Raw genomic sequence first — 23526 nt, 5'->3', positions numbered from 1 at the left:
GAAACAGAGCAAAACCGCACACAGATTCTTTGCAATTTACTGCCTATACATAGAATTCCATCAGTTAAAATTGTTGAAAATAACCATACATAAATATATATATATATACTTTCACGTCCAATTTTCGTAGCTTTGGCATGTTAACGATTCATTTGTGGGTTTAGAAAACACGGTGGATGTGCACAAAATATGCCAAAGTAGACAGGTACACTGTCGCAAAAGTTGTAAGTCTCAGGTAGAGTTGTCTGATCTTGGAGTTGTTTGGGTGGTTCAACAGAGCATTACTCTATGTATCCGATGACGATACGATACGACGAGCAACAATAAAGTCATCCGATATGACATGGTGATAATAGGCGGTACATCAAGCGTCGCGTTCCTTTTTTGTGATCGTAATCCAGAAACGTCCCTGGTACATAATTCCCCATGTGACTACGCGCTGCGTCATTTTTACGCAATTACAGCATAATTTTGTTGGTCCATCTTAAAGTATTCACCCAAAATGTAAACCCATTTCGGAGAACACCAGTTATGAGAAGCGGTGCCAGTTAAATCATGAGTACATCTGCCCTTGAAGACTCAAGTTTGGTAACCTAATCGATTAGAGCTGTAAACTATCGTCTAGGAAAGTAGGGAGCAATTAAACATTTCATCAGCGATGTAGTGGTGTTCAGTGCTATTCCCTCAAGTGAACAATTGCATAATTTAATTTTCATTAGATTTCTCATGTTGGTGTTTACGATTCGAGTTGTACCGATTTTTAGACTATCGTAGCTAGGTCATTCTTTACCAGACGCAATGAAAGTTACTCTGTTTTTGAGTGAAATAGGAATCTAGATTTGATTGCATGTTGGATGACTTCACACCACCGCACTAGAGTATAGTCCTGATATTTTCAAGAAATCCAGGAGTTGGAAAATGGCCTGTTATTTTCGTGCTGTGTGATATCCTTATCATCAGTCCTGCCGGTCGTCCAAATCATATTCTGTATTTTCTGCTCGATGAAACATGAAAATCCTGATTTTACTTGCAGTGACAAACAGTAATGGCAATGTCGGCAGTTATACTCATTTTCAACTCAATCTAGTTTTCACGGGAAATTCAACTGAATCTCTCGTTCATGGTACTCTTCAATTGAATGTGCTACATAGAGGCCGCCCTATGTTTCAGTTGGTACGATATTCAATACATCTATAGACGTAATACACTACTCACAAGATTGCTGAAAACCCTTCGACAGCCCACCACTGGTTTCGCTTTTCTTGGGGCTCACCAGGTGGGCGCAGTCTCTGAGTTTCCATCAGCTTTATGTTCTTAATGAAATCAAATTGGACTGATTTCGACAAATACACTCGTTTGCAAATCAGTTTGTTCTCCACGGATGACACAAATGAATCTCTTGTTTATGACATTCTTCAGCTGAATGTGCTCTGCACAGGCCGCTTCATGCTTCAGCTGGCACGAATTTCGAGATATCGCAGTATATTTCCGTAAAGGAAACGACTCACATGGTTGTGTTTGTGAGGCGTTTAAATTAGAATTTGGGGCAGTCCTAAACTGTCCGTTTTTACCCACGCTGTAGTGCAACGATTCACTTAACTGGGCAATGTCTTCCAAACGCTAAAATACGGCGCGACTGATTGCATTCAAAGATTTTAATCAAGAATTTGTTTTGTGTGTGTTTTATTTGAGCATTATTTATTTTGGTGTTGGTTGGAGGGGCCTTGTGCCAGATATGGAATTCACGCTTACATTACATGGAGAAATAGACAATTATCTGTCATAAAAACAGTGGATTATCGAATGAGCCAAGGTAAGACAGTTTGAGCAATGCTCTAGGCTAAGCATTGAACCATGAAATTCACTGAAAATCTAGAACCTGGAAAATGTGAATCCGTCTGATACAAAAGGCATCTACTCATACATAATCGATTCCAGAGTCATGTTGACAAATAAATCATTCTCAGGCCATGTGGATTGTCAGCCAGCATCTCCATCAGACTACCGCGATAATGCTACTCAACAGCTTATCGATAGGTGTCGCACTGCGGGTTATCCTAAGGGTTGCAAACAACTTGACTAAAATCGCGTGCTGCTAGCAGGCTATGTAAACAACGCTTTGTGGTTACTATTTGGTCACACCGCGACCCAATATGTGTCGATACACACTTTAAGAAACTAACGCACTGATGATGTCACATCGATTGGTGACGAAACGTGTGCAATCAAATTGCCCAACTCAGCGAACAAGCCAACGACCAACTACCTTATTTATAATCTTAAATATCGTTTTCGTGGCATTATTACATAGCGTAATTTCCGGCATTTTCATTTTTCTTCCTAACCAATCCGTGAGCTCGACTACATCGCTTCACTGGTTCGTTTTTCACTAAACAGTTTTTGTTCTAATAGACTGTGAAATAACAAAATGACAAGGATCCTGAATGACTGTTGAAAAAAGAGGATTGGTTTCACGGTCACCTTCCATTGTTTAGGAGGTAAGGTTTTGAGAGAAACCCCTGCATCTCAAGGCATTACCTTCCACAACCAGAGCAATAAGGGTGCTGACAGACAGTTCCACATCCAAACTCCTCCAGGCATAATCAGGATTTTATTGGTGATGAACGTGTACAGTTTCCCATCATTTATTATTTTGTACGGCTTCGGAAACGCAAGTTTTCACTCATATTGATGTCTTTCGGGGTGCCTAGTCATGCACATTCATTTTCATGACTTTTGTTAGCTCATAACAAGTCTAACTATTTATCACACGGATCATCTCCTGTGAAGATACTAACGTCTTCTGTAGAGCTCTCTTGTGCGACGTCTACCTTTACATCCATTTCAATGAACCGCGGCTTCCGCTCTCTCCGCTGTCCTGTTACTAGTGACACTGAAACTCCAGGGACAATGAGTCACCTTAACCTCCTAAAGTCAGCAACTTCTTGTCCGTGCATTTTCCTCCCCCTGCAAAATAGACCAGCGGCTTTGGAAACGCATGACACATTCTAATCATATTTGACATAAAAAGCGGCTTTCGCGGCAGACCTGAACGTTGCCAATGAAATGGCGTCTTGATTGCACTGTTGTTTTGCCCTTCGGGACCTATTCACATTATACCGGTGAGTAAAATTGGAGCACAGTATGATCCACTAAGCTTCGGGGTATTTCTGGTGGGCTCTGTGGAAAGAACAAAAAAGAATTCATTGCGATCACCATTCAACGTTCGCCTCACAAAAGGCATAAGTATTATAACGGATCTTCTTTATACGACTGCCTGCACTGGCCTCCGACAAACGGTCAGGAAGCACGGTTGGTCTTTGTTTAGTATAGTTCCACTATCACGGAATAAATGGGGAAGCGCTTATGTATCGTGGGTGGGGATCGTAAATTTGATTACTAAAACCATGATTACACTCAAAACCAAACTTTGAAATTGCATGTTTGTCAGGAAAACACTTAAAAATCTGAGCCAGTTCGGCTTAAAGCGGGTCTTGAACTAATTCGTGGACTAATTATGAGCTCCTTGACTTACGTTCATGCAACCTCCATTCAGATGCCGCATAGGGACTGTCAGTTGCCTCACATAAGATACACCTGGTTTCTGCTACTGACACAATTGCAGTGTACTTTGGAGTAATACAACTTGTCCCAGGAACACCACTGGTCAAGCCGCTTGTGGTCTCGACAGCATCTTTATCACAGCCCTAAACATTCACAAAAACAGTTTGACCAGGCTATGGGGCTTATTAGTCAATCCTCACCTAATAAAATACTGAGCGCTACGGACTCCAGAGCACGTTGCCGGGACACGTCAAACTGTAGGGCCTACTCGGACATTCTCAAAATTGTTAAGCAATTATATTCCGACAATTTGGGCTTTCCTCCGTGAAATAATAGAAAACGCCAATAAGCTGAATAAAAACTCTTCTTGAAAGATAGGTTCACTGGTTCAATGAAAAACAATCTATCTTCTGCAATGAACTTTACATTCAAATGAAACCGAATTTGTTATGAGGAAATGGGAAGTGTACGATTTTTTCAAACGATTGTATGGAGACGAATGTTTGGATAGATGGGCTGAAACCCGGACCGATGAACCAATGAAAAACGGCACTTTGGATTGAATATTCTGTCTTCCGTTTCCCTAGATTTTCGCGAACATTCGCAGTTCCCTGATAACCACACATCCTTGGAGTGAGACTTCTGATGAAATTGAAAGAGACACTATCTAGAAGTCTCTGTAGCGTAGTTTGAGAGCAAAATCCCTTCAAAATACAACATTTGACCCGGTTTCATTATGACGAAGTTTGTAGTTCCATTGTCAGGTTCCACTTGGTTTTCCAGTTGGGGATGGCCTCTTAAGCTATCCCTCGAGTAAAAAGCACAAACCTCTGTGAACACAAGTTCTTAATCCTTTGTCAACATGACACTAGACACTTGATGGCTTATCAGCTTGTCGGATATCAGTTCGTTTTCCCCTCAATTTACCGAAATCCCCCGTCTCCGAACTGCAGTCTACAGAAACAATGATTCCTAATGGTGAGAAACTTGCAAAATCTCAAAGCAAGCATTCTGTCGTTTCGAAATCCGAAAAGATTGCAAGGCTTTGTACTTACGGGAGCTAATTATGGTATTTGATTGTCGGAAACCCATGATTCCTAATGGTGAGAAACTTGCAAAACCTCAAAGCAAGCATTCTGTCGTTTGGAAATCCGAAAAAATTGCAAAACTTTGTACTTACGGGTGCTAATTATGATATTTGATTGTCGGAAACCGTATCCTGTGTTTCAGTAAGTGAATGAACACGTCTTCTTGAATGGAAGTTTTCACAAGCCTACTGAAATCCTTTTGATAGCCCATGATTGCTGTTGATCTGCTAAATCCGGCTCAGCAGGCAGGCATATGCCCCAAGTTTTTGTCAACGGATTTTCATCCGAACCTTTTGAGAAAGGCACTCATTCGAGCACCAATTCTACAAGGGACACCATAAAAGATGGATTTTGCTGGGACTTGACTGGGCCTCCCATAAAAGCCAAGCTGTTGTGCAAACGAGCGTATTTTGTGACTAAGGATTCACGTTCTTTAAAATGCTGGGCACTTTTGAACGGAATCACTGGATCTTATCAAGTGACTGGGGATTGTAGACTTGTGCTAGTAGTTATCTCCTCTTGAGCTAGATTTATGTTAGTTCCCATCTGAACCCGTCAGCCGTTACTGCACGTGTGGCTCCTCTTCTATTCTCCTGATAGAAAGGTTTGTTGTATATCTCTCTCATAGAGATCTCCAATTGCCAGACACCGGATCCAACTTTTTGTACTTTCCGCCAGCTTTTCACCGCCATCTATGTAAGGCGTCACGTTCACAGCTAGGCCAAAAACACCGATCGCCATCCTTGGGAAGGAATAACATCATTTTTGCATCTAAGCGGTACACTCATAACATGCGAGACAAAAACTTAGCAAAAACTCCCAGTTGTATATTGATTTTTTTTGGTTTTTTTGCACACATTCTCAAAAACCCATCTGCATGCCCCAGTGAATAATTAAACTGGCAGATGGTGATCACCTGGTCCATGCATGAGAAACTTGCTGTTCTGGACAGGAGGGCCTTGGCACATTTCACTGGTTCTTGTAATTAATTCGGATTCCTCTGATAGGTCGTATCACTTGTGCAACAGCCGATGCATGACTGTGCTGTAACGGTTGTGTTTGCTGTTCCCGTATGATAATTAGATGCACTGCATCCAACTGGTTTCAGAGATCAATATGTGTGGGCAGCTCAACCATTCGTCTGTGCGGCCCTTGGTTGTCATCTCTGTGTGTGAAGACGGAACCATGATTGATCGAACCACGTTTTGATAGGTAAACTGACTCTTCAAGTTGAAATAAAAATTCGCGATAGTGGATGACTGTAGAGTTAAGAAAAACATTGGGTTAGAATGCAATAGTTCGACACTAGCTGGTCTGGTTTCTCGGACTTCCACCACGCCTGAAGTTCATTAGTCTAACCAACACAATCGTCAATTACACTGCTCGTCAGAAAGGTCAAATTTTGTGGGGTAGATCAGAACGGTGATATGCTCAACTTCCAGGTGTGATTAATTAAACAGTGATAGTTGAAGCACGGTATCACACATAATTCCAGGGATAAAACAGTGCTGCTCGATAAAACAGTCTGAATAAATCAGTAATCACAGAGGCGAGCTTATGACAACGTAAACTGTGAAATCCCACTACATCATTCTAGTCAAAATCCAGTTTGGGTTGGAGAGGTTTTGGACATATATTGACGTACAAATTTGCAAAAATTTCGTCCATACCAGGTATTTACTGGTGGTGGACAGCAATTCTCCGTCGAAAAAAGCACCACACAAGGGGCTACCTTTTAAATATATTCTGAAACTTTGACTCTGAGGAAGTCTGATATATTTCACCACCTGCTATCACTTGCTTTGATGAGGATGTCGAAAGCAACAAACACATGCTCCTACTACCTCCCTCATCCCTTGCGAATCGTTGACGGCACTGGCGACGCTGTAGAATATAGTTAGCTCGGGTGCGTTGCCTGTTTGCTGATCTTGGTGGTTGGACTGCAAACGTTTTATCACCAGTCGTGGTGGCATCGTCAGTGTGAAGTTGGGCAAGTAAATTCCTCCTCTAATGCCTGCGCTTATACAGTTACTTAACGTATCTATTAACTCAAAAGCGTTTGGTTAGTCCCAAAGTAGCTTTTGCGTAAATTGGTTGGCCAGCCTAGAATCTGGGTTGCGTTGTGATCCCATTTCCTCAAATATGGTTGGTTCGTTGAGCATCTTTAATTCGTCGGTTCTGTCCCTGGGTTGTGATTTGGCCGTCTCCTTATTGCTTTGTGGTCGGATTTGGCTCCACTTGATTAGTTGATCTAATGACCTATTTTTATCAGCTTTCTTTGTTTGATCCGCTTTGTTCTTCGTTGGGTTATTTGATTTCCCATGTGGTTCAGAGTCCCAAAACTGTGTAATTCTTTTGTTCCCGCGACCAGCAGACCGGGTTGGGTGGAATAACAAGCCCCGGCATACTCCCGCACACTTTTTGTTCTTATCTGAGCAAGCATTTGCGCATTATCCCAGTTGAACTCGTGTGCTTTTCTGTCATCGTCAAATGAATTATGTGACACTGGATCACGCCTTCTGCTGGCGAGTTTTCTTCCAGCCTCACCAGCATAGTGACTGCCCCAGGTTGGAGTTTGTAAATCACGTTCATCTCCTCCACTGCATCCGGTCTTCCCGCCCCAGGTTGGAGTTTGTAAATCACGTTCGTCTCCACTGCATCCGGTCTTCCCTTTGGTTTCAAGTGGGTTCTTCTCAACGTTCCACTTCGCCGTAAATGTCTTGAATGGAACACGGCTTTCAGTAGGAGTTCGGATGGTTGATGAAGTAGTTCAGAATCTAATTCGTGTGCATTTCTTTCGTGTAAACTTTTGTTTTCCGTTGGCTGCCTCTTGTCTTTGTAACCAGCACATCTGAAAACGTTAATTTGTTGTTCTTCCCCATTTCCACTGTGAATTTCATGTCTGGAAAAACGTTGTTCACCATTTGATTTTCTCATGACAGTTAGTCGTCCACACATCGTACCCATAAGTTCGGTTTGATGTCTGATGGCACAGTCTGCTCCAGTTTTCGCATTGTGATTTCCGCGATGAACCCAGAGATTAACAATCCGATCGGCCTTCATTTGAGCTGTTTACAATGTCTCCCAATAACCTCAAACTAAGTTTTCGAGCACAGACCTAGTAAGTCTTAGATTTTTCCAGTTCTGAGTGATCCGTTTATGGTCCTCCGGTTCTTCGGAATTTCAGCATTTGTCCTCTTTGCCGTGTTTAGATCAACCGATGTGAGCAGTGAAGTTACGTCGAATGGCACCATTATTTCATTTTCTCCGACTCACGTTTCTCAGTCTCTCCAGAAATTGTCCTGCATAGCTGATTCAATATTTAGATCCGCTTGTGAGGTGTTTCATCAGCCTTCATAATTTCTTGAAAAGTTGTATGTGGATGTTTCTGGTAGTGAGAGGATTGGGGGTAATCTTACTGTTGCTTTGTGAAACTTCGGAAGTCCGTAGAATCAAATTCCGTTTGCCGTCCATCTCCTAAGCTTGCGAACGCTATACCCAAGCTCAGTTGCTGCGATACAGCCCCAACTCGAAACAATCGGTATTCCTTGGATTGTCCCAGCCGAGGGGCTGAACCATTCATATAAATTGGGTTTGCGCAATAGGACTTTTTAATCGCCTTTCGCTTCTGTTTGAAAAAAATCCCACTTGTTATTGACAAATGAGAATGGCCTCCAAGTTTGTGCCTTCTTGGTTCATCACCTCTAAAACTGTCCAACTATGCTTCAAGATTCCGAGGAAGCAAACTTATCTGCAGATTACTTTGTTCTTAACAAGAAGCTCGGCTTAATATTTCGTTTGACATTCTGCGATATTTTAGTAAGGACGATATTCTAGATATTTTGAACGACAACCGATTTAACCCTTCTTCGAATTCTGTTTCATGTAATACCTGCTTATTTATCCCTTGCGCTCTTCACATTATAGAATGTTTGGGTGTCCCAACTTAAAAAATAAGGTTTATTTACTTACGAATGCCCATTTAGTCTGTATTTAATTCAACGCGCAGCTGCGTTGAACATTCGAAACCATTAAGCCGTTGCTTGATAAAGCCGCTCACTTTATTGGCACACGGGACCCTGAGAAGAAACTCCAACAAATTGGTCCTAAGGCGTGTCTAAAGAAAATTTGCTACAGTTTCTCACACCAATGACATCTACCCAGCTCAGGTTTTGTTTAGCTAGTCGCGGCAAAGCCGTAACTATGATTACTTGGATCCCTTTGTTCTGAGTACAAGTTTAAGACGCCATAGGATGAAAAGGTCTTACATACTGATATTGCCTTCACCTAGCAGTAACATCCCAGTCAAACTTCTGCATTCCTTGGAACTTTCACCGTGTCTATTTGAATGTTTCTAAATTATCCGAACTTGTCACCTGCTGATAAACTAGGTCCTGAACAGGTGACCGCTAGGATGCACCCTTTGCAGAGGTATTCACTCCAAACTGATTCCATTGTGAACAAGCGAGCTCAATAAGTGTTTTCTGGAATAAAGATATCTTTCTATGAAAGGGTTTTGTCTATATGGAAGTCACTGTGAAGTCACTTGGATAAAATATTGAAGATGCGCTGCACTGTGAATGGATTATCAGTAGAAACCTGCCAGATCTGGCAGCATTTCAAACCAACCGATTCCAGCCAAACATGGCATCCAGTCTGGCCTTCATTCGTAGAGGAGTTACGCGGAGCATCAGGTTGGAACTTTCGCAACTATTGTCCTGTATGGTTGTGACTGTGTACACGACAGTTAAACTAACGGTACAATAAGAGTTGCTTGTTCCCAGGTATTAACTAATCCATTCTGCCTAACAAGATCTGACGTTTGAATTTCAGGTATCCACAGTTCGAACTCCAGGTTTTCCAGTTGTTCGGATATAGACAATCTTCCTCTCAGTCCATGATTATATGTTGCCTTTGGATGATGTCTAGCCTTCTTGTCAATCCAAAAACCAAAAAACAAGTTTTCCTAGTCGACAAGGTTTGTTATTGCAGAACGTATGATCAAAAAGTCATGCTTCCGTTGGACCATCCTGAGATTTTCACAAAAAAACCCTTATTGCGTTCGAATATCCTGATGATATCCATCACTCGTCCTGATTCGAATTCACAAGAGTCCAAAGACAGTTCCATTTGAAGTCAAGATGACTTATGGACCATCCTGAGATTTTCACAAAAAAACCTTTATTGCGTTCGAATATCCCGATGTTATCCATCACTCGCCCTGATTAGTATTCACAAGAGTGCAAAGACAGTTCCATTTGAAGTCAAGATCACTTACAAAGGTGCGTGTAGCCAGAAAAGCAAATTGGGTCCACAACACTATACAAGCATACCTTGGACTCCTCTTCAAGACATCAAGCTGACCCACGAATCCAGAATAAAAGATATCTGTTTTTGTATGACGTTGCATTCACTCTTAAAATGCATTTGTCTCATAACCAGTGCATCCCGCTGGAAGGGCACTCACTCTGATGCATTTTGAATCACCCAAACAGTCTTGCTTGCCTTCTGCGTGTGAAACACGTCTACCCATAGTTCATCTGTCCGTGGACAATACAGAAACGGAATATAAATTTGGCATATGGTCCTAGTTGTTCTCTTCTGCTTGCTACTTACTTTTTTAAATCAGGAGCAGGCTTTGATCAGCTGTCGTACGAAGATGAAGACTATCTTCCGTTTTGCCTCTTGTTGATTCAAATTCCTTATAGAAATATTAGAAATTTGCCTACAAACTGGCAATAAAGTTGGCATTTTGTTCTTCTTGTAGACTTTTGGGTTCCCTGTCAATCAATGACGGACGATCAGCTCAGTTTCCCCCCTTGGAAAACACAGTCTACCCAATCCGAGGGATACAGCCTATGTGAAACCATTGAGACCAGTTTTTGGCTTGGCACAAATACTCACGTTACCGGACAGATTGACATAAACGAGCTAGACAGTGCATTTTCTAAGGGTAACGACGGACCCTATCCCAATGGACGAGCGATTCGGAGCCGCAGTGGGAGACGTAGCAAAAGCCGTAGCCAGTCGCGGTCAAGGCACACAAGTAGCTCAGGCTATCGAAGTCTCGAACCAGAGTTTGAAGCCGAGCAGTTTGATGAGCGGCTCTTGGACACGCGCATTACTCACATTGTCCAGGCTACAAAACCGGTGGTTTTGACAGAGTTGGTGGCTAAAGATTTGGTTGTAAACGGATCGGTCTGTCCGCAGCCAGACGTTATCAATGGCAGTAATGGCATTTCTTCAAGTCTGGATAATGCAGCATCTCAAGTGATGGCTGAATTAGATGTCGAACAGACTGATTCTCAATTGAGCACCAATGGCACAGTCGAAACCGAGGTAACTGTTGTGCGGAAGGTAGTCGCGGACGAACAGGATGCGGCTCAAATCACGCCTTCTTCAGCAGCTCAGCCACATTCTCCAGCAACAGTTCTGGATGCGACTAGACCCTGTGAATGTTTGCCACTAGAAAGCAGGGATAGTTCCGAGGATGGTATGGGATCCGGTATTTCCAAAGATATAACGATTGGCAGTGAAGGAAAAGAACCAAAAGATCAGTTGGAAAGCGCAGCTCTTCTGCGCACACAAAAGCTGTCAGAGAAGGTAACACAAGCCAGCATTCTGTCTACTAGAATGCCACCACTTACAGTCGAGAATGGCATGTCTTATCATGCTACCTATTCAGCCTCACAAAGCCAACCCTCGGAAACTATTCACTCAGGCCTCAAAGTTCAGTCGGAAGCAGAAAATTCTCTTGCAGCAAAAGTTAACAAAGTACTTCTTATTGATGGGACCGATAATAGGCTGCCCGATGAATCAATCCCGTTCATTGATTCAAGCACCGAAGAAGAACGAATAATCGAACCGTCCACTTCAAAAACCGTTGAGCATTCGCAAACTAGGGGACTAGAACCCTTATCGATTCCTCTGAGTTCCAAACAGAAGCGTTCCGAACCAACCAGGACTGCTTCCTATTGGAGTGTTACCCGCACAAAACCGCCCGAAAGTCCACTTCTTAGAAAACGGTTTGTTTGGCCCAATTTGATTGAACCTCTTAACGTGGAAGTTCCTATAGAATTAAATGAGGCAATCCACCTAACTCCACCTAGAGCTACGGTCGAAACGTCACCCAGATTTACCCTATTCCCATCTTCGGAACTTTCACAAAAGTCGTACATTACAGTTGAACGACTTACGTCCGGGTCTGCAAGGACAACACCACAGACAAGAAATATTGAAACTGATCCAACTCCATCCAGAAAGGCAACGCCTATAAAATCAGTTCACTCTACAGCGTTTCATGAGGATGAGGCGGATGAACAGAGTGTTCGAAAACGTACTCAGTCTTCCGGCCCTAAAGGTGCCTCCTACGTAAAAAAGACCATTACACGTGAGGAATTCTTCACAGAATCCGTAAAAATTGAACGACGAACCCGTCCGAGCGGAACGACGGATTCTATGGACTCTACAAGGTCTATGGAACCATCTCCAAATTGCTCCAATCAACGTTTTGAAAAGGATTCACGTGAGAGTGTCAATGAAGATATCAGATCTCACTCGGTAAGGATTGTCTCCCCTGGACGACAAACACCGTCAGTAGAAGGGACCACCAGTGAATCACAAACCTCACCTGGGCCACAACAAAGCAAAGCGGAGCGAAATTCGAACAGGATTTTTTATGTTCGCTCAAGTAAACCATCAATGGGTGATTCAACTGACCTTACTACTTCTGAAGAAACTGAGAGGGCGAGAAGTGTAGAACCACAGAAGACCTTTACAAGTGAGTGTGGTTTATGTTTATCACAATTTTGGTGTCAAAGTTGGTACTCCATTGCGCGTTTTCTTGGGTACTTGAGGGATAAAGTTGTTTGACGAATGATAGAGGACCCGGTACACTTCACACATTGGTATACTTGAACGCGGAGTTCCAATAGGAGCGTGTTGAGATCTCGGGACCGTGCATTTGCACAGTGGTAGCTCTGATAGACCTGAGCTCCCTTTAAACTTCTCATGCTATGACCTCCATAACAATATGGTCACTAGTGGTGATGAATGTACGCGCTGGCTTTAATAAGCTGAACTTACCAGGGTCAAGGATACAAGGGCACAAATTCAACCGTTATCACATCATTTCGAGGCCTAGCATACTGAACACCATATGAAACTTGCTAATCCAACTCACCTTGCTGCTGCCTCTGTAACTGTCGGATAAAACCTTGATTTATTTCGCTTAGTAGAGCCATACGATTAAGAAATCTTTGGATTCAGATATGAATAGCTCATTTTGAAGGGTATTCGGGATCGGTTTAAGACCAGAGTACTTGAGGAGTTTGGATGCGAAAACGCCTTCTCCAGTCTCTTTCCTCTTCACGATTGTCCGCTTCCTGTCCGTATCTCTTAAGTGGCCATAAGAAGGTGCTATGCCTGTTCCAGTCCTCTTTGAAGAAGTCTAACCACGGCAGCCCAACAGATGCTTGTGTACATGCTTAGGAGTTGATTGGGATATTCATGCCATAAATGTGTTAATTTCAGTTGATGGTGGATTCAGAGATCTTGACGGTTGAATCACAACCGAATTCTGACGGCCCAAGCTGCCTATATTTTGCTTCTCAAACCAGTAGTGCGGGTATGCTTCAATTCGATTTCAAAAACCTGGATCGTTTGCGGTGTCAACAAATGGTCGATAAATAAGCTTTGGAGGATTTCGAAATGCTTTTGGGCTGCAACCAGACCGCTACATTTCCCTCAACTTCGATTCCGTGACTCCATCGCCATGTTAAACGATCTCCGATATGAGAACGAAGAAGGTAGCGAACAAAGCTTGTTTTCTGTGCTTGTTCCTTCTGGCTAATACATCGCAAACTTATATGGCAGCAGGAATCGCGTCGGAAAGGTTAAGATCGAGGCTACATACACTTTAGAGAAATAACAATCAAAGAGAGGGGTTTGGATGAGGATAGGTCAATGGATACGGAATCAGGTAAGTGACGTCTATGCCAGACAGGCTTGTGGAACCGGGGTTTCGTGGGGCCAGTTCAAGTTCAGAGGTCGCACAAGTTTCTTTTAGATGCAAAGTTGCGGATTCAGCAGTGGGATTCTAATCGCCTCTGCGATCGATAGTAGTCTGGATCGTATCAGTCGTGATCGGTTCAGAGGCACCCGGTACATGATGGTGAAGGCTTGCTCCCTATCTATGACATGATTGGTTTCGGTCAAATGTGATGCAATCGCCCTTGAGCCTGGTTTCTTCCTACTACCACTCAGAGATACGAGATTGTGTTCCCGCATTCTGTCCGATAAATGCCTTGTCGGAGCACATTTGGCCGACTTATTTTTCGCTCATTGTCAACAGCCACCGATTCAGGTTTCGCCATGCTGGTATCCGTGGGCCCTATGCGTCATAGAGTACCCAGTTAAGAGCAGCATACCAACTCGACTTTGGAACGTTTAAGAAGTGTTACATTCAACTCTATACCTTCGATTGTGCAGTTAGTAAATTATGGCTTACACAGCCCGATGTTTGCCGTCGCTCTTACAAGCTGGTCATCCGCTCCATGGTCAGCTCCTTGCACTATTCTTGTGGTGAGCACTTCACGAACGTTCTACTACTTAACACGAACTCGATAAAGTAGGTAGGAGTAACCACTGTGTGGGTACGCCCGTATAGCGACGTTCGTCTCGTTGAGAAAGAACCTCATGCTTGGACTTCGAACATGATGAGAGAGCACCCAACCTGAAAAGGTAGTCGCGTTCGCCGAACCAACAACACGGTGGTCAAAAACGCTTGGACTCAGGGAATGGTCTTCATCTTTATGTTTGGGATAATAAAATGGCCATGCAACTCCCTGTTTTACTAGGACAGTTCTTGAAGCTATCGGATTTTACTAGTGTTAGTTGTTTCAGTTCTTGTGCTATATGGGCTGTATCTACAAAACAACAGGCAACAGAAAAACTGGTTGCTCCTTGCATTTAGGAAAAGGTATTTACTAAGAACGAAGCTGTGTGCGAGAGGTCTGAAAAGTTCACTAAATTGAAGCTCTTGATAAAGCCTTTTACTAGACAGAATGAAGCCTCTAGATTATGCGAAACCAAAGGCATGTCTATGTGCTTGAACTATACTTCTGCTTCAGACCGCCGGCAGTGCAACTCATCAGGCAGGACAGAAATGTTAACTCAAGGAGCCATAATTTGCATGCTAAAAGTCTTCTGGTTATGTAAGACACGATGCAGATTGAAGAGGCTCAGTAGGCATCAACTGGTGTCCAAAAATGAATGATGCGAGACAGATCAGGTCTAACCAAAGTCTCTATCTAGCTGAAGGCAAATACTGGGATAAATCTACTGGCATTTTGAGTTTAAGAGGACAGATGCTAAAAGTGGAGGCTTGTTCACGCCGACAACGGATAAAATCATACTGTAAGAAGTGACCTCCGAACCCGTACAGATGTGCTGTGATGATAAAAGGACTGCAGTGACTGATTCAAGCGCTTTTGAGAAAACCCACACGAGTGCGAAAACCAAACAAAATGAGATCAAAGTATGAATTAGAGGGAAAAGCACAGTAACCCAACAGTAAGAGCGTGGAAACTCACTCAGCTGGTCATTCACAACGATTATTTTGGATAACACGTGCGTTTACAACTTACATGTACTGCGGCTTATATCACAAACGTAGTAAAAGTCTATTCATGCTGAAAATATCTGGCTTTGATTACACTCGCATCTGGTATTTTTTGATATTTATTCTGAATCAGGAACCCAATGTTTATTGGGTTGATGTGCGCCGCAGTTGCATTGCTCTTAAACTATATTATCTATCCATGATTCTTGTTTAGTTCAAACGTCCTTGCATCGGGAGTTATGGCCCATAACTTGACAAAGTCAACACTCATGCCGTTAATCAGAGCAGTCTTTTGCGTACTATCGATTGTGCACCTCAATCGCTCGTTCAACCGTTCAATAATTCAGGCGGTTTTGTTTGTTCATGGCATGCGTGTGACCATCTCAGTGGCGTGACTTTGTCTACTGATGCTATGACTTCTTGGTAAAAATAAAAAGTTGGGAAGCTTATAAAATCTTAGAATAGGTAAGCACACTTCTCTGACTGTTCAACGTCGAGCAGTGTTTTCTAAAGATTCCACTCAACGTTCACGAAAAAATGCTTGAAACCACATGAGACGTGGCGATCCTGATTGCAGTGTATTTCGTAAATTTCCGTAGTTTTTTTTATGTTTTTACTGAGCCGATATGAAACTTATGTGCGTCGATGTCACCGTCACGTGACCACTAAGGACTTGTTGACACCGTCTGAATTGTTGAATAACTAAACCGCGATTGAGTACGTGTAAGAAAACAACAAAGTTTCTTAATCCGAACACCACAGTGGCTACATCTAGGGGGTGTTTAAAACAGGAATTGGATTTATTTATTTGCAGTGATTCGAATGGTGTCCTCCAGACTAAGAACACCTGTATCTATCTTAAAAGTCGTCTAGAACCAGCTCATTTGCTCTCATACGGCAATAATTGGAAAAACAGGTGGCTGTGGTTAACATCCGCCCACAAGTTTAATGGGGAGTTAGCACCCACACAAAGGAGTTTCTTATGCAATCCAATTAATTCTGAAGTAATAAGGCAATAACAAAGGATGTCTGGTCATTTATCTGATGTGTTTGCGTCAGATTTCCCGCATTATGCCTTCTAAACTGTGAACACGGGAACCTTAACCCATTAGTGTGAGGTGGTTCAAGGGGTTAGAGCGCGAATTTACTGACCGGAGGGTCTGTGATTCGAGCCCGACCTCTGCCTCTCGACTTCCCCTGTCTACGCTTGGGCAACCTGGCGGTATCCCAGCCCTCATGCTTCCTTCGGGTGGCGTGACAGCTAGGCACCAGAAGGGTCTTGCAGCTGAACGAGACCAAGCGACCAGATTGAATTGGACAAAATCTAAGAGATGCGGGTGAAAATCCTGAGAAAACGAAGATTTGCCTGACTTGTAGGACGGTCTACTGCAGTCTCAATGCTGAAAACAACAAAATGTATACCAGAAACTCCCAATCATAAAGTCTAAATGAATATTACCACCGTGTTTAACTTTGGGTTTCGAGTATCACAGATTGCATTCTTAATCAAACAATTATTGGATCTCTGATGTCATTTTCAGCCCATGTAGGGTCATAGTACACTTGGCATGCCAAAAGGCATTGAAGGTTTTTTTCCGACCGGAACATGTGTGATAGATAGAACACTAATCTCGTGTTACAGTATCAAACATCTAATCTCATGGCATAAATACTGAACAAAAGCATGTTTTCAATTTTTGGGGGCAATTTATTCTAACAGAGGTAAGTTCTAAATAAACCAATCCTGGCCAGTGAACTTTGTATCATTTTATCGATCGCAAACCGGAATTGATAGGATACCGTTTTGTTAGGCATGAGTGCGCTCCGTTCTACCCAAACAATATCTGAAGGCAAAACAAGCAGAATGTGAAAACAATAGGAAGTCCACAACGACCAGATTTTGTTCTGTAGTAGTTTCGACTTGCAAAGGTTTTGTGGGAGTTCGATAAAAGGAAGACAGTTGTATGGCCAGAACTAACAGTGGGCGTAGTTAGAGTATTTTTGTGCGACAAATCCAAAGCGAGTATAGCTGAACCAGATTTTCTAAACATCGAGTGCAATAAAGTTAGATGTGGAGTCTACAGCGAAATTTCTTGCGGTCCGTTATGACAGTGGGTTTTGGCAGTGGTGTTTTGCCGACCTATATTTTTTTAAAATTTTATTCAAAGTCACAGTTTAGTGTGAAACGATTGGCTAAATCTTTCCACATCTAAGCTAGATTTAGCATTCATTTCATCCCGCACTTTTGGGAGGCCGAACAGTATTTTTGTCGATACAGCCTTTAAGATTGCATTCTTGGTAAGTTGCGAGACATACATATTTTTAGCTGGATTTGAGAAAAACCAGGGTAGTACTGATCTACCTATGAGACTACAGACAGCATGCGGACAATGGACATTGCATAATGAGCTCTGAATCATTCTACAAGTGAAACACAAAGTTTCACATGAACCAAAACTCTTGTCATAAAGAAAAATACTCACAAGTTTACTAAAGACTCTTAGACAGCCCACCGCCGGTTTCGCCTTTCTTGGGGTTCATCACGTAAACGCAGTCCCCGAATTTCCGTCAACCCCGTGTCCCACTTGAACCAAATTTGGACTGAATTCGACAAATACGCGCACTTTCAAATCAATTTAGTTTTCACTGAAGACTCAACTGCATATCTCGTTTATGATACACTCTAACTGAATGTGCTCCACAAAGTTGGCCTCTTGTTTCAGTTGGCCAGATGTGATGCTAAAAGAGTCAACAAAATGTTTGTCATCAAAATGTTTGTTAGACCTGTTGGATCACGCATGATGCTCACTGTAATCACAAGACTTATTAATCGGGGTACTCAGAAAACGTATCCAACATCTGGTTGGGTTGTCTTCTGGGTATTGATATCTGCTTTGATATCTTTCATAAAGAATGATCAGATGGGTACGATGATAGTCATAAACGTAAGCAGAGGCTTTTAAGGTGAGGCACTGCCGAATACAATCCTGTCGGTAACTAAACTCTAAATATCACTGACTGTAGTATTGTTTTTTTTAATTCACAAACCGCTGATTTTATCCTACAAAATTTACTTTCTCTAAATGTTAAGGACTGCCGGTGGAATTTTCCGCTAGAATTTTCCGAAACCACTGTCAGTGATCAATCGATTCTTGCCATATCAGGATCTTCATGTTTGCATGCGAGGTTCTAAATGGCTTTCTAGATTGGTCTTCTCATCCTCCTTGTAGGATGCACATTTCTGTCTGATTCGCAAGGCTTCACCCGTGGATATACTTGTTTTTTCTCCAAACGCTGAGTGTCATGTGTTCTCCGGTTGCCGCTCCATACGAAGAACTACCTTCCCACGTTAAGCCCTTCGGGAGTGATCTACCCCGACCTGAAAAACTGCTAAAGACATGTCTTCGTCTGTCTCCCGCCCTCTCCTGTATATTTTGTTTGCCAATCTAACTTCGTCTTCACATATGTGCTCGCGCTTTTCAAAACCAAACACGGGGGACAATCGCAAACCAGTCGAAAAGCATTTTCCCTTAAATAACGCGTAGGTGGTCATGGCTTCTACGACTCACCTGGCCAGATATCTACAACTTATGTTGAAAGATGTGGTCAGAGTTACTGAAATCAGGATAATCATTCATTGAGGTAACATGCTACAGACTTACTACGCAGGACGTCCAGTTCAAGTAGCGACATCCAGCTGAGTACCTAATTTTTCATGATCGCAGAAGTGAATGCGTAACCGGAGGTTAAGTATACTTCCAAACCTCAAGACTATTACGGATACTTTTGAATTCCCTTTTAAATTGATTTGTTATACGTCCTGCACAACAGCTCACAATCTGTTTGTGGTGAATGCATTTTTCCACTTGTTCAATCTATTTCTAGCGCCTATCCTGCGGTCCGCCGGTCACAGCCTACCACCATCACCTTATCTGGCGAGACGCCAGATTGTCAAACTTTACCCTTCGCCTTGGCTCTATCCTCCTGATGGAACTGTTGCTGATGCATACTCACAGATACGGGCGCCACTGGCCTCCGGGTATATGACCGGTGAAGGAATATCCTGTTACGCTTTTAGCGGAACCCGTTATCGAAAAAATAAACTTGAAATTCCCAAGCTGTTTTTGTGCAAAGATGCGGCCGTGTGGACTGGGCTAGATTCGGCAGCAACATTCCGTTTTGAGCTACTCCACGCACTGCCTGCAGAAAGTACACATTCCGAGCAAGAATGTAGATTGATCACCCCAAAAGGAACGAAGCCTGAGCAGGAAGAGGCTGTGTGCGAGAAGTCTGTCAAATTTCAGCAAGCAGGTAACTTTCTGGCTCTGGAACTAATGGTGCACTTCCTTCGCTTTCCATTTTGCACGTTTTGCCTAGCGCGCTCACTTAACACAATAAGCCAGGGAAATGGTGAACTTTGGTTAGCTTTCACTAACGCTTTTTAACTACAGAAATGGAACGTTCCAGAACGCACTACTCGTCCGTGTTTGAGCTTACTTGGTGATGGCCTACTCTAGTGTCTGTTTTATTCACTGCCAACGTAGATCAGGTGGATTGTGCACCCGTCAATCCTCACTGCCCAGCAATAGTCGCTAACTCCACACAGTCTGTCACGAATGCACTGTGACCTTTGGTGAACGTCCTAACCCGGAGAGAATGCGTCGACAGCAAAGCCAACTAATCGCGCAAACACAAAATCATCACAGTATGCGCTACTGATTCTTTTCTCATTAACAGGTGACTACAGGTTTCATGAAGAGTTAGGAGAACAATGGTAGACCAGTGAAAACCCGAAGCTTTCCGTAAGTGTGCCATATCATATTTGGTTGGAACAAAGTATGAGTGGACATTGCCTGGTTCATCGACCAGTTTCCAGTACTGTCTTCAAAATGGATTCAAATACTGAAGCGATTCATTTGTTTTACATCTTTATTTCTATGGTGACACACAGATGCGTCGCTGCCGGACAAGATGGAATCCACAAGGGCAGGAAGAACTTATGGAACAACTATGCGGATTTTTATCTTGGGCTTTGCATTTTTTAGGAAGACCACTTGCTTGCAAATAATCTCCGAAAACGAATATGTCTTGTACCATGTTGCTACCTATGTAGTCTGCTTTTACTGAATTCGGTTTTCGCTCATCTGATTTAAAGCCATATGTTTTCAAATGAAGGTACCATAAACTCAAAACACGGCATACAAAACAATACTAGGTAACCATTTTGAACACCAGCGATAAGGATCCAGCCAGAAAGTTGTGCCCAACTAGAATATCTATGAGAGATTCAAAAAACGAGCAGATGCACTGTTTTTGAAACCGTAAACAGAATATGACTGAACAAAAGCAACTTATTAGTTCAGCAGAGATATAAACGCGCTCAATCGGCCCTCTTTATTATTATATACTGAGTCAAACCACAAAAGATTTAGGTGGTGCCATGGAACTAAGCATTTAGGTGAGTCAAATAACAATATAGCTGTTGCTCTTGTTCAAACCATGCACTCCAATAGTGTAGATGCTCCGTTTCTAGTTGCCCTTCATTTTTCTGAGGCACCGAGTGTAAGTAGTGAGATGCCAACTTGTTACATAACCCTATGGATGGCATGAACCCTAGTCACAAAACAATGACATCATATGATTGAAATAAGCTTCAATCGTGTATTTGTTCTGAAAGTTACTGAGAAATCGACAGGCTAGTCTCAAGAAAGGCAGCAGTAAATTCACTGTCATCATTTCAGTTACCATCAGCATCCCCACCAACGTGACCATATCGTTCCTGAACATCATCTTCAACAAGTGCGTTATCAGCAACATTACCATATTCACCAACATCAGCCCGCCATTACGGTCTGTATCCCCACATCAGCATCATTACTCTAATTAGCACCTCTTGGTCATCATTGCTATCGTCGCCGTGATCTTGAGAAAGTTCATTGGTTAGAGCACGAGCTTCCGGATCGAAATGTCCGTGGTTCGAACCCAATTCCTGTCTAGGCTTGAGCAAGCTGATAGTAGCTCAGTCATTGTGCTCCATTAGGGTGTCATAGCACTTATGCGCCATAATAATGCAAATATAGCAAAATAAGGGTAGTGCATTAGAAGAGCACCTTCGGGTTGTATTTGTACCTCCTCGTTTGAACGTCAGCAGTGCTGGAATAATGGGATTGTCCTTCTAGCATCGAACTTGAATTTGTAAGCTCGCTGAGCTTGAAGACGTGGTGTGAGTATCGTCTATACTTCAGATTAAAACAAATACAAATAAGATGCTTCATCCCGTGGCGAATCTCAGCTGGATGCACCCACATATCTTATTTTGAATAGCCGGAAAACTACACGAATTTAGTTTTTATCAGGAAGGTCAGCTCCCTGAAATCAACCACTGAATGCCCAAAATCTACCGAGACTCTCAGCTTCGCTAGATGTTGACCAGACAGAAAACGCCCCCTCAATATGCAGCGCCTCACAGTCTTTTATCAAACCGAGGCAGCGAGAATCAGCGTTGATCAAGGTCAGACAACGCCCCCGCAATACGCAGCACGTCGCAGCCTCGTACCAAAGCCAGACCGTATGCGACAGCATTGGGCTAAGTTCGGATAGTGTCCTTCTAATAAATAGCTTGAGACCGTCGTACTTTTCGCACTCGCACACACGCTCTCGCAATCGCTTGTTCGGAATGAAGCTGTTGTGCTCCTCTCTGTGAGTCTTTTTTCTGGCACTAGGCACTGGAGCGGGTCAGCAGCACATACCACAGATTGACGAATCAGCAGATATAACAGTTTTGGTAGAAGACTCAAGTGAATCCAGGTGAAGCTCTTACTTATGATGGCCGGCTTCGGCTCAGTGTGCTACTGAATTCAAGTAAAACATAAGGTTGAGGAAAACTCGGGAACTGTACACTCTTGCCAAGTTCCAAGAAGGACGAAACCGGTCCTGGGCTGTCGAAGAGCTTTGAGCAAACTTAGACAAGGTTGAATGTATCGAATGTATCGAGGTCAATTAGGCTTTTGATACCAGACATTTGTTCACTTTGTCGTCTTTTTTTATCTCAAAATAGGTTTTACGCTGTCTTAAATTGTGCTACCGGATGCTTATCATGTGTCTTCAAGTGATGTCTGAGCTGTTCAGAATGCTAAGAAGCAAAAACTCATACTGAGGTCTGTTAATAATAAAGGCCTAAAATTCATTGTGTTCGGATCGTTTTTAACGGGGTGTTTTGCCATACGGACTTCCCAAAATATTTTCTATTGATTATTGTCCTTTTTTAACAGCACCGAAGCTACCTGAAACGAAGATCGACAAGAAGAGAGCAGGGGTTTGGAAAATTTCAGGCATTTGCATAGTCTCCTGCCTCGTTGCTTTTCTATCAGTGATCGTAATGTTCTTCTGGTTGTACCACAAGTCTGGCGCCAGTTTTAAAGCTGAGTTCTACTCGTTCTGGAGTTCGTGGACTTCGAAATTTACGAGCAAACGTTCCCAGCAAGATTGAAATGATTGACCGCTTTGAACGCAATCCCATACGTCATTGACGTTTTCTTTTCTATATTATCGGACTTTTCCTCTCTTATCTGCTTCGCGTCACTATCGGGTGAACTCACTCAATGTTTTCGAAAGCGTTATCAGTGCTTAAGCTTCAACCGCAGTGAGTTGTACTCAAGCATGTTTGGCCTATGACTGACCCGAAATACCTTATTTATTGTCGGAAACTCTAAACAGTCATCAGGAATAATCCTGGAAATCAACCTTTCATAATTGTCTCTATTAAACTTCCCTTTGAAAATGATTTTGTGTGATTCAAATGGTTACGAATATCTTCTGTTCTGCTGTTGCCACCTTGTGTGTCATCACTATCAGGAGAATCTTCTGTTTCTGATTTTCATGTTCGAGAATCCTCGGCGGACATACATATCGTCTGGAGGTATCGGGGGAATGGTACACGCGACAGTTGTGATATGGTCGTGGACAGACACTCGGTTCTCTGATGCACGAATCACTTTAGATTTCAAATTCGTACTTGTAAGGATTAGCAAAATAACGATCGGGACAAAATTTAGAAAACTTACACTTTCCCGCTGACTGTTCCGAAGCACTCAGCCTGTAAACACTCAAGTGACCCGTAATCAAATGCGGGACATTAGAACAAACAAACAAACAGTCACTTACGAATTCGATTCGCTGAAATTTCGGATATCACCTATAGATCAATTGCCTGGCTTCTATTACTTTACCATCAACGTGTTGCCAACTGTTTTA

General features: G+C 42.7%; 1 protein-coding gene across 1 annotated transcript in view; it reads left to right on the top strand.

The window, feature by feature from the left end:
* The window catches only part of T265_00117 (hypothetical protein), a gene marked incomplete at both ends in the record, with an annotated part of 36156 nt that extends 13029 nt beyond the window's left edge, over positions 1-23127 (top strand). The window contains 4 exons of the mRNA XM_009163774.1: positions 10420-12432; positions 19159-19584; positions 20011-20075; positions 22545-23127. Coding sequence (XP_009162038.1) covers positions 10420-12432; positions 19159-19584; positions 20011-20051 — 2480 coding nt within the window. The remainder of the gene's footprint in view (positions 1-10419; positions 12433-19158; positions 19585-20010; positions 20076-22544) is intronic.
* Positions 23128-23526: the final 399 nt, after the last annotated feature.

The sequence above is a fragment of the Opisthorchis viverrini genome, assembly GCF_000715545.1.
Source record: "Opisthorchis viverrini unplaced genomic scaffold opera_v5_1, whole genome shotgun sequence".
NCBI lineage: Eukaryota > Metazoa > Platyhelminthes > Trematoda > Opisthorchiida > Opisthorchiidae > Opisthorchis > Opisthorchis viverrini.
The sequence above is the reverse complement of the archived record's forward strand: the minus strand, read 5'-3'. Positions and strand labels throughout refer to the sequence as shown.